The sequence below is a fragment of the Centrocercus urophasianus genome, unplaced genomic scaffold, assembly GCF_019232065.1.
Source record: "Centrocercus urophasianus isolate 14NV4802_14NV808 unplaced genomic scaffold, USGS_Curo_1.0 seq_14, whole genome shotgun sequence".
Taxonomy (NCBI): Eukaryota; Metazoa; Chordata; class Aves; order Galliformes; family Phasianidae; genus Centrocercus; species Centrocercus urophasianus.
In genome coordinates, this window is record NW_024884586.1 from 50,817,957 (window position 1) to 50,829,692 (window position 11,736).

Consider the following 11,736-nt stretch of genomic DNA (forward strand, 5'->3'; position numbering starts at 1 on the left):
AGGTGATTTTTTTATTTATTTTTTTTTCCATTTCAAGCATCTAAAACTTTTTTTAAAATTAGGTAAAATAGCTGATCTAAATATTTCAGTTTTAAACTATGTGAAGTATTAGCATGCATTTTTAAATGCTGTCCTATACTTTCAATACTACATGCATAGAGTCAGTGGATGTGTTGTTAGCTTATAGACAAACCAGGAGACCAACAGGTGATAACCACTCTTCTGCTCCTACCTGCAAGGAAACCTAATGATCATCCCAGAAATGGCCATAAAGTGCAGCTTTACAATTCTGTGCACATTCTGACGCTGCTCCAGAGCTTTATGTGCTTCATGCACCTATGATGGACCTCTGTGACTTGCTGATCCAATCGAGCACGTTCCTCTGCCCTCTGAAACAAGAGCTAAAGCAGGGTGTCCTCCCTCAATTCTTACTGCTGGTGGGCAGCAGGAAAAGGAAGTCTCACAGTGACCTTTCAAAAAAGCACCTCTTTGGAGACTTCTTACATCAGCACTTAAGATTAACTGAAGGTTTAATTGACCATTTTCTTTGTTGTTTAAAAACAAAGAATATTTTGCTTAGATGACACCACTATTATTCTTAGAGAGTGAACTTTCCCTCCAGGTGGATTGATTATGCCAGTTACTGGATGTAATTGCTTCCTTGTTTTTGATTGTTGCACAAGCAGTTACTGTTTGACTTACTTTATTATTGCTTTAATAAAGGAAAGCTGTGACATTTGAATGACAGGTCAGTAAGAGGAACAGCAAGCCTTGAAGGAAAGGTGTCATAGTTGCAGTTCTAAGACCAGGCCGGCCATATTAAAGTTCCTATCCATGTTATTGGCATGTGAAAGCTAATTTCCAGGTTTTCAAAATTTTTCTGTTCCTGGCCTCAGTACAGCAGATGGTTTTACATACAAGTACACATACATAGTCTGAGACTGAGGATGGGCATACTGAATGTAACCATTCCTTTAAACTTGTTCCAGTGTCCAATTATGTCTATGTTGTGATCCAAAAGTAGCTCAGAGGACTGACCTGTGACTTAGTATAGCCTGATAATTTGGGACACTGCTGCAAAAAAGCTTTGCAGGGTGTTTGCACCGTGCGTATTTATTCAGACCTAGCAGGGTAGCTAATCAAAAGCTGTTCTTACAGGCAGCCTCTGCTTTCCCTTTGGTGTCTGATCTTACAGGAGCCTGAAAAGTAATTCAGACCATCACTAATGGAAGGATTCAGATCAGCCACAGTCATCTGCAAATCAGGAAAAAAGGGCACTTGCCTAATGCAAGACAGTGTTCTCTTCAAATAATTATAGCTACAAATATATTATCTATTATGGTATGATCTCATATCACCAGTCTACCTGTCAGCATGCACAGTAGCTCTAAAATAGATTTAATCTCCTAATTATAAGAGGAGCAAAAATTCAGCGTGTCTTTCAGGAACTATCAAAACAGTATTCACATTTTAACTCTGTTCCACAGGCTGTCTTTGCTCAGCTTACTTGGGAAATGATTTCTGGGTAAATACATCCATTATAGAGTCACTGTCAGTAGCTATACTAGAAATTGGGCATTGTAGGGAACGTCTCCAGGCTAAAGAACGTAGTCCCAGAAGTTCCACCATTCTGCACAGTGTAGAATGAGATAGACTAGATAAACAGAGTGGCATTTTTTGTCTTCTGTATTTTAACCAATGAAGTTACATATTAAGAGTGAGAAATAAGCCAAATTACCCCATATCCTTTGAGCACCAGCAGTTGTGAATAGTTCTTATCAGGCAATCTGTTTCCAGCTAAAAACTGTCTCAGAAGATGAGTGAGGAAATTCCTTCAGACTTTCTTGCCATCAGTGTGAACATTTTCTGCTCCAGGTGTTCTTGCAATTACCCTTTCCTTTCTTATGCTATCACTTCATATTCCTCTGCTCTAATGACAAATGAAAAACGGAGCGAGCTGCAACCTTTCTGATCTTGATAAGAGTTACCTCAGACACTGCAGCAGCAGAGAGGTTGCTTTTTGACTGCCCACATGAATTACCGCCAAATGAGGGTCAAACTTTTAATACAGGTTAAAAAGTTTGGCTATCTGAATGCTGCAGATGTTTGGATTTCTACTGTGAAGTCCACATCTCCTGTTGAGGTGTTGGTTTGAACAGTCCAACATCCACATTCTCTTGTTCATTATTTTCTCTGAAAAATTCCAAACATACTGGTGATTTTATTGAAGGCCTTGTGGCCTGTCATGAACTGACACATCATACACTTCTTTCACCAGCCTGCTTTACCAACCAGTCGTACTGGGTTTTCTTTCTTATTTAACTCTGTACAGGTTTCTTAAGGAATTGCATCATATGAATTTACTAATCCAGGAATATATTCCAGCATGGGATTGCAGTGATAGTCGTCATCTTTTACCACAGTATTCATTGTTAAGCTGCTTTAAAAAATACTGTTGCATTACTCAGGTACAGCTTTGACTTGCCACTGTTACCTGCCAGCACAAGTAAGGCTCAGAGCTAAGGGCTGATCTTTCCTGGAGTTAACTGTCTGTATACAGAAAAGATTAAAGAAATGCCCTCATGTTGCCCCCACCTCTTGGCTCTGTCCTCAAACCTTCCTCCCCAAATCTTAACTGCTATGCAGAAGAAAAAAAATGCTAAATATGAGTAACTGGGAGGGTCTTTTTACAGACTGTTGTTGAAATAAAGGCCTTTAAATGAATGTCTTTAAGTTGGAAATAGTGATTTTCAGAGGTAAAACATTTCTTCTTGAAGAATAATGTAGTTTATACTGTCTCTTACCAGGATGCCACATTAATACGTCCAGTGTTGAAACTGTCAGGTAGAGGTGGAGCAAGGAAAGACCTTACTGCTACTCAGAACTTACTTCATCTCTGAGCTCCACCAACCTGCTACTCAAAATGTCCAATAGTATGATATTTCTATTACCACAATATTTTTTTTGTATCAATAGCATGGAAGATTCAAACACTGTCACTCAGTATCAATCAGTATCTGGTACATACTGTCCTGAACATCAAAGCTTTTGTATCTCAGCAGAGGCTGCCTCTTTTGCAGATCTGAGAAGTATCTCATGTGAGAGTTATGTGAAGCAGGCAGTTAAATAAGCGTTGTCAACTTGGCTCCAACTGCAGTGCCAAATTTAGTAGGAACGGTTTTGCAATCGCTGTTTAATTAGCTGTGATTCTTCAGTCTTTGCTTCCAGATGGAGAGCTGCTCAACAGTCAGCAGTAGTGAGATTCCTCTAACTGCAGGTGCCTGCATTACTCACCCTGGGCTTCCTCTGTGCTCAGTTAGAGAAACAGGCACTACTTTGGCATAAGACAACTGCTGCCAAGGTAGACATCTGACAAATGTCACAAGTTCTGCTCTTCAAGAAACTGTTTCTCTTCATTGATTGTAAAGGAAATACAGATTATTGTCTCTTTTTGCTGTATCACAGTATCGATAGAGCACACATCTGGCTAAACCACATTAACCCCTCTTTAGCAAAGTAGGAAAAAAAGAAAGGTAACCAGTTCTTGGAAACAAAATCTGGGTGGGTTGTTGCAAAGTCCCCTCTTTTGGTCTATGGACAGTCCAACAAGAGTCTGACCCTGCCACAGAGCTGACTGGTGTCTGTAGCTGTTCTTTTTGTTATCTTTCCAAAATCAGGACATAGTATGTGGCAGCCTAGACTGTGTGTGTCTACATTTAGGTACATTTACAAGAGAAGTTCCCTTTTGCTAGACTGAGATACAAGGTGGTCTGATGCCCTCTGGAGGTCTGTATCTTTCTCTGCTGACTTTTGGAATCCACCTGATGCAACTATACACCACAGTGCCCACACTAAGGCGGTGTGAATTCAGGCCACCCACTACAGGAAATCCCAGATGTTCAGCTTCTTTATCCAGATTCTCATCTCAAGCATACATAACTGTGCAGCTGAAATGAAATACCTCGATAAGATCTGGAAGAACGTTATTTTTGTCGTGTGACCCGAATTTTAGAATAATAAACTGCTTCTGTTCCATACTTGCAAATTTTACTTTTAAGTCACTTTTTTTCCCTCAAAGTTTGAGCAGCCCACCATTATGTGAAAAGGCACAGTGCTGGGAGAGATACTGTTGGTTTAGTAGGAGCTATTGGGAATAGGTGAACGGTTGGACTGGGTGATCTTTTAGGTCTTTTCCAATCTTGGTGATTCTATGATTCTACCCTTGGGCTAAGACATAAAGCCACCATCCTTGCAGCGTTTAAAATTATCTTCTTAGGAAATGAAAGGTAGTAATTCTGTAGTTTAATTCCATTCCAGTTTTAAATTCCTACGTGTGCTGTGCAGGTCATTTGAATATACTGTTCTTCCCTTGCTGTCCTGAGTGCTTTCAGTTGTTTGTTAATGAGTGGCTTCAGTAATGTTAAGAAAACAAACAAAATAGCAATCTCTGCTTCTCTCCTCTGATATTTATGTCACTGTTGAGAGGACAGTCAAAGCACCTGCTTTAGATTTGAACACTGCTCTTCTTGAGGGTAAACTCAGATTGCTGAATTGCAGATTTTTTCACTGGGAAAATATCCAAGCTTGCCTTTAAGACAGACTGAATTAACAATTAAATTTCCCATCAGGTTCATGTTCAACATTCTTTAAAAAATTGCTTTTTGTTTCTTTGTTTCATCAAGAATTAGTATCAGTGGGGAGAAACCAAAGGATCGATCATGGCACACCCTGACTCCGATAGGAGATGACCGACTCTTTCTTTTTGGTGGACTGAGTTCTGATAATGTTCCTTTGAGTAAGTAATTTAAAGGTTATAATTTGATTGTATACTTCAGTGCTAACTAAATACACTGTGATATTGGTTGTCTTTCTCAAACTAGAGTTTTTTCAGAGTTCTTCTGACACTTTAAGTATTTATCTTGCCATGTTGCTTCTTAAAGAAATGTAGGTGCATGTTGTGCAGCACAGTGATAAGATATGAGGATAAATCTTTCACTGAGCTGCCTGTGATCTAAAAAAGCCAAATGTTTCACACACTCAGGTGTGAGCAGGGGGTAACTGTTGATCTGAACATGAATTGCAGTAAGAAGATGCATTACATCAATGTGTTATTTGTACATTTTTGGATGAATCACAGCTACAAAACATGAAATAGGAAGTAAGGTGGTCTCCATATTCTGTGTTCCCTTTCTAGAAAGAGCAGCTTTTGTAGAAAAGGCAATCTTCTCATGACAGGATATGAAAATAGCTTTGAGTGTCACAGATATGTTCCATTGGGAGGGGATGCTTTCCAAAAGGATGTTGACCTGCTTTCATAGGAACGTCAGCCTGCTTTTTCAGTGTATCAAAAAGAAAAGAAAAACAGTTTAATTTCAGATTTCAATGCAGCATGCTTTTGGTAAGTGAACGGCTAGGTTAAACTACAGAGATTGAAATGGTGCTAGATAATGTAGTACTGATGTTTTTGTTATCTTAATGCACCGTCCTGCTGGAACACAGAGCTTTGTGTATAAGTGAAGGGAAGGCAATAAACTACTGACATATGTTCTTATTTACAGGTGATGGCTGGATTCACAGCATTACAACAAATGGATGGAAACAACTTACTCATCTGCCTAAGAGCAGGCCTAGGTACACAATAACAGTTGCTGAAATTTACACATTTCAAGTTAAGGAATTCTGAATTACTCAACAGTGTCTTTAAACTACGTTATATAAGAATATTTTACAAATATTTTACAAAAATGGATGCAGTGTGATTGAAAACTTGCACTACTTCTTTATGCTCCTTCACAGCAGATTAGGCTTTACTTCGTGGTTGTTACAGTTGAATTATAATGCTTATTTGCATTCAAATATTTTAATGCAAATTCACCTTTTTATACAAGAAAATTTATATTGTTTAACTTTGAGGAATTTTATAACCAAGGAGAATTGCACACCCTGGTTAATGATGACACATGTTGAGAAACATGGGGAAGACAACAATTAAAATGCTGACGGACCTTTTGGGCTCCAAAAGAATTACAAACAGCTCTTGTTTATTTGGTTTGGTTTTTTTTTCTCTGAGCAGAAGCAACTAATCATGATTACAGGTGCAAAGCTGACATAGTGCTAAACAACAGCTGGATTTAAGCAGCACAATCAAGGCTTGTAAAGCTGGTTTTTTAGTTTCAAGAACTGATAATCAAAAAAAACCCCTATGTCTAGGATGTATGTGGCTGTACTGTCCCAGATTCTGTTCCTCTTTCCTTCAAGTTCATGACTACAGAAAAAGATCACTTCTGACTACTTTATCCTATCCTAGGTTACTTTAAAATATAGCCCACCAAGTTTTCTGTTTTCTTAAATTTAAAACTATTTCAAGCCTAAATAAATTCATACCTTAGCTTCATAGAATATTTTCTGTCTTTTTACAGTCAGTGAACTGGTATGTGAAAACTGCTGATTGCTTTAAATGACTAAGCACATCATTAGCTGTCAAGGCTAATTAGTCTTCCTGTTTGATTCTTTACACGGATGGGCTTCTAGAAGTTACCTGCTGAAGTGCACTGCCTCCCCTTGTGTAATTCAGTTTTAGTTTTTGGTGTATCATAGAAAGGGACTGGGAAGGAGCAGGATGTGCTGGTCCTACCAGCAGCAGGCTGGGAACCTGCAGCTCAGCCTTTTCTCTGCAGTTAGCTGTAATAACATTGGTTGCTGGCACTCTTGAGCCCCAGGGGGCTTACAGGCAGCTCAATGGCAGATCCCTTACTGGGCTGCAAAGCTTCCCTGTCACTTGACTGTGCTGACAGAGAGGCTGCTGAGCAATCCACCTGCCTTGCTGCTGTGGAAGCACCGAAAAAGGGCAACTGAGACTGGTACTGCTTGCTTTGCTGTGCATGCAGCCCTGAGAGAATGGAGCCACGGGGTTCCCATCTCATGAGGGGCTGAAAGTTCCCTCCAGTTCAAATGTGTCTTGCTATTCTCTGCTGCCTTCAGATTTTGGTGTACAGTTTTGGTAGGCTGAGGACAGTTGCCCTTCACTGATAAGGCAGTAAATGACAGTCCAGCACCACCTTTTTAAAGGAAGATATTGCAGTAACATTTTTCAAGAAGTCTTGGAACAGATAAAAGAAGCCCCACCAAAAACCTGTCTATATATTGAATTAGTCTGAATGAGTTGCTCACATGCCTTTAACAATAGGACTTAAAATGTTCTGGCATTATACTTAAATGTGTACTTAGGTTAGATGTTTCTCTCTACTGCACTACTACATGTGTCAGTATATTTTCCTGGTGCTTCTGCAAAATTGTTTCTCATTAAATTCTTTAAAGAACAGTTCCTTTAGTTTCATTCAACCTCCTTTTTCCAGTAAATTGTCTCCTTTTTCTTTATTGGTAGAAAAGAATATATTTTTTTCTGTCCATAAATTGTGCTTTAGAAAACGTTTTGCATGCCAAATTAATTAACAAATTGTATGTTTAATTTAGCAATTCCTAGTGTTTGCATTGCCATGTAATTCTGTTACTGTAGATAGAAGAGCTATGTAAAAGGTTACATGAATTCAGCTCCTGTGTAATTTAAATAACATGCTTTATTAGAATGTTTAGGTGCTAAGTTAGAGCAGCTGTGAGAGGACATAAACTCTGTCAGTCTGTAGAGAAATGCATCAGGTTGCAAGATAGGATGGCAACAAGGTGAAGGCAGGAAAGGCTTCAAGTGTTCTTCGGTGATGAAGTCCAGGCCAGAGTTTCCCTAAGGCAGATAAGGCAGAGACAGATCTGTGCACAGGTATGAGGAAGAGAAAAGGTGGGACGCAGTTCAGCCTGAGGAGAGCGGTGAATAATTGAAGTGAATGGAGTAAGAAAGTGCGAATGCTTCCTTTTGCACAAGAGCTGCAGCTGCATGTGTTGTTTTGGTGAAGTTCACGTCAGGGGCCAGAGCTCTGCGGCCGCAATCATCCTGCGACAGTTACTTCAGTGGTGATACACCAGTAGAAAACTGACACGTTTTTGTCTGCTGGCAATAAAAAGTAAATGTGGCAAGGTGTAGCTACTGAAGTAACAGAGTCGTCCTCAAGGCAAGATTATTTAAGCCAACTTTTTTGGTTTGTTTTTGCTGCTGTTTTTTTATACTACCTGCTTTTATGCGTACAATACAAATTACTTGTGGACGTGGCATAAGTAATTGATGCACAGAAAATGACCCCCGTGAGATCTGGGGTAAGCACAAAAGTGATGTGAGATAATCTGTGCTACCAAGCTCTCATCCTAGTGCTCAGGGATAAGAGTCAGTACTAAAATCCCCGTGACTTTGAAACAAATGCAATTATACTCATGGATTAAAGAAACAGGATAAAGGCTGTTTTGATAAAAGCTTGCTTTCTAAAATTTCTCCACTGCAACTTTCTGTTGCACCACTGATACATAAGACAAAGGAACTACAATACAGCTAAGTCAAGTAGTGACAAAAATGTACTGGTCTGCATGAAATGTAATCATTCACCAAAATTCTCATGGAAAGGATAGTCACATTGCTCTCTCCTTTTGTATTGTTCAGTAATTGAATAATTACGTAATATTCTAAGGGACTGGGTTAGTTTTGAAAGCCTTTTAAATAATGTCTTTGTCTTGGTTTTCTAAAAGGTGGGGGTTATGTTACACTACTCTGCATGTACATCTGCCTCTCTTTGCCATGTATGTTTGGAATCAGTTGATCAGTAATATTTGACAAAGCAGAAACCTCAGAGGTGCTTCCCAGGGTATTACTCTGTGCAAATAAATGCTCAGACAGAAAAGAAGGACTCGTACTGGGCTTCACTGCCATGGAGCTGAGGGCTCACTAGCAAAGAAAGTCTTCCTTAAGACACAAACAATGAAGAACCAGCGTTATTGCTTCTCCACCTCACAGTGCAAGTTGTAAAATTAATTATTTCAAACTTTGCAATTCTTCTTGCTAAGTGGTGTGAGAAGAATGAGACTTCAAGGCTCTCTGTGCACAAGAAGTGCAATCCCAGGACTGAGCAAAGGTGACCTTTCCATTTTAATTTAAAGGAACGCAGACCCCCTAATGGAAGAGTTGTGAAAAGAAACTTGAATATGAGGAATGTAGGAAAGTGTGTGAGGTAGTTAATATGTGGATGTATTGCATAAAAATATTTAACTTTGGGAATTGTTTTACTGATAACACACATCTGCTCATTGTTATTTGGTCACTGAACCTATTCACAATGTTATTTCTAGACTGTGGCATACAGCCTGCCTTGGAAAAGAAGGAGAGGTGATGGTGTTTGGTGGAAGCAAAGATGACTTGCACTTCATGGACACGGTCAGTAAACTGAACAACAAAATCCCAGCACTGTAGTTAATGTAAGTGAAATAAAATGAAGTTAATACAGTTGCTGATATAGAATCATAGAATTGCTCAGGTTGGAAAAGACCTTAAAGATCATTGAGTCCAACCACAACCTAACCATCCTTCCCTAACAACCCTCTGCTAAATCATGGCCCTGAGCACCACATCCAAACAGTCTTCAAACACATGGAGACTCAACCACTCCCTTCCAGTGCTTAACAACCCCTTCAGTAAAGAAGTTTTTCCTGATACAAGGATATGAGAGGATGATGTGACCTTAGGTGTTCCTGAAAGCTAGTTTAGAAAGGGTTTTTCTTGCTTTTGTTAGGCTCATAAAGAAGTCTACTATTCAGATTCTTTCTAAGTAATTATTTAAGTGTCTGCAATTTAAAACTTTGGATGTAGCAATAGGTGTTATATTGATGTACAAAATAGCAGAATTTCTGAGAAAAGCTGTTTGTCACTTACACGCTTGTTTTCTTTCTCTCAATCAGGGTCACTGCAGTGACTTGTTGATATTTCAGACACAACCTTACTCACTTCTCAGGTGAGCTGAGGCTGTTTACATCGCTCTGGTGCTGTTTGTACACAAAGGTTTTAATGTAATCCTGTGTAGGCAGGTAAACTGCAAAATGACTTGGCAAACCTTTGAAACATGCAGTGTATGATAATCCATAGCAGTTTAAACACCAGTTGGTGTCTAATCCTCTGTCTCCTGCATGTGTGTGCACAACACGTGTACTAACATTGCACAAAGCTTTTACTCAGCGCCACTTTGGGTTACAGATAACTTACCTAAATCAGAGAATCACAGCATGGCCTGGGTTGCACAGGAGCACAGTGCTCATCCAGCTCCAACCCCTGCTGTGTGCAGGTCGCCAACCAGCAGCCCAGGCTGCCCAGAGCCACATCCAGCCTGGCCTTGAATGCCTGCAGGGATGGGGCATCCACAGCCTCCTTGGGCAACCTGTGCCAGTGCCTCACCACCCTCTGGCTGAAAAACTTCCTCCTCATATCCAACCCAAACCTCCCCTGTCTCACTTTAAAACCATTCCCCTTGTCCCATCACCATCCACCCTCACAAACAGCCGTTCCCCTCCTGTTTATCCGCTCCCTTCAAATATTGGAAGGCCACCATGAGGTCTCCCTGCAGCCTTCTCCAAGCTAAATAAGCCCAGTTCCCTCAACCTTTCCTCATAGGAGAGCTGCTCCAGCCCTCTGATCATCTTAGTGGCCCTGTTCTGGACACATCTTTGTTGTGCTGGGAACTCTAAGGACCTTTTTTTTAATTAAAAAAAAAATGTTCCTTTTTTTGCTCTTTTTTTTTTTCCCTACTTCTTCTTCAGGTTGTGCCTTGACTGCATTGGTAAAAACGCAGCCCTACTGAACAATCAAATCCCTTGTTTGCCATCCAAACTTCTGCAGCAGGTGCTGAAGAAAATAACCTTCTGGGCTGCAGTGAACCACCGGCAAGAGAAGAAAGCAGAGACGGAGCGGCAGTGCCAGCTGAACAGCACATGAGCAGTGGGCACACAGCTGCTGAACACTTGGGTTTCTTCACAGCGTACGGCCAAGTCTTTTGTTAGTGAACTTTCCTAATGCTACAGAACAACAGTATGTTCAGCTGAGTTTCTAAGTGAAGTTTGAGAACGAGGAAATCCTTTTCATGGAAAACATTTTGTTTTCTGCGCCGTAGGAAATTGGGAAAATTTAATTTGTATGTATTGTTAACTTCTACTGTTGTGGTCTTAACGAGACAGCCCATACAACTTGTTCCTCTGGAAGGTGATGTGCCACCAAATGCATTCAGTTGACCAAAATGTGGCTTAAGCGACAGAGCTTACCGCAGCCTTATGGCACCAGCCTTCTGAAAAGCAAGTGGAGCACTGCCCTTGGGAGAGTCACACCTGGCACAGCACCACCGAATCCCACCGTTAGATCAACCACACTGGTATCTGGCGCCTGGCTGAAAGGCAGAGCTGAACACTGCACCGGGGGGTGGAAGCACAGCCTGAAGGGAGCCGCACCGAGAGGGGAGGGAGCGTTACAGCGCCTGTCAGCACCGAGTGCTTTGGGAAATAGGCTGTACGTTGTATTGGAACGTGTAAAGTTTCTATTTAATTGTTGTTGAAAAAACGTTTATTTATTGGTTAAAGAAGAGCAGATGTAGTACTCGCTATTTTTCTGTTTCAGATACCTAGTTAACAGGAGCGCAGTCATTAAAGTTTTATAGAGAGTTGGAGAGCGACCCGTTTGGATGCTTTGTGACGTGTTACAGTCCGAAACCCACCATCTGAAACCGACAGCTTTCCCCAACATCCCCAACCTCTTGCCCATGGCGCAGCGCCTGTGCACCGCCCCGTCTGCGGCCCCTCCCCCGCCGGGCGGAGCTGCGCCTG

General features: G+C 40.7%; 1 protein-coding gene across 2 annotated transcripts in view; it reads left to right on the forward strand.

Moving 5' to 3' along the window:
- Nucleotides 1-11,579, forward strand: part of KLHDC1 (kelch domain containing 1) — a 28,900-nt gene extending 17,321 nt beyond the window's left edge. Inside the window, exons 9-13 of one of the 2 annotated variants that reach the window (XR_006168019.1) lie at nucleotides 4,683-4,795; nucleotides 5,559-5,631; nucleotides 9,226-9,351; nucleotides 9,832-9,884; nucleotides 10,684-10,722. Coding sequence is in view for 1 of the 2 variants with exons in the window: in XM_042813832.1 (XP_042669766.1) it covers nucleotides 4,683-4,795; nucleotides 5,559-5,631; nucleotides 9,226-9,310; nucleotides 9,832-9,884; nucleotides 10,684-10,858 (499 nt within the window). In the remaining variant the exon portion in view is untranslated. Of the gene's footprint in view, nucleotides 1-4,682; nucleotides 4,796-5,558; nucleotides 5,632-9,225; nucleotides 9,352-9,831; nucleotides 9,885-10,683 lie in introns of both variants that reach the window. The other variant, XM_042813832.1, reaches the window with a different exon arrangement.
- The last annotated feature ends 157 nt before the right edge of the window (nucleotides 11,580-11,736 follow it).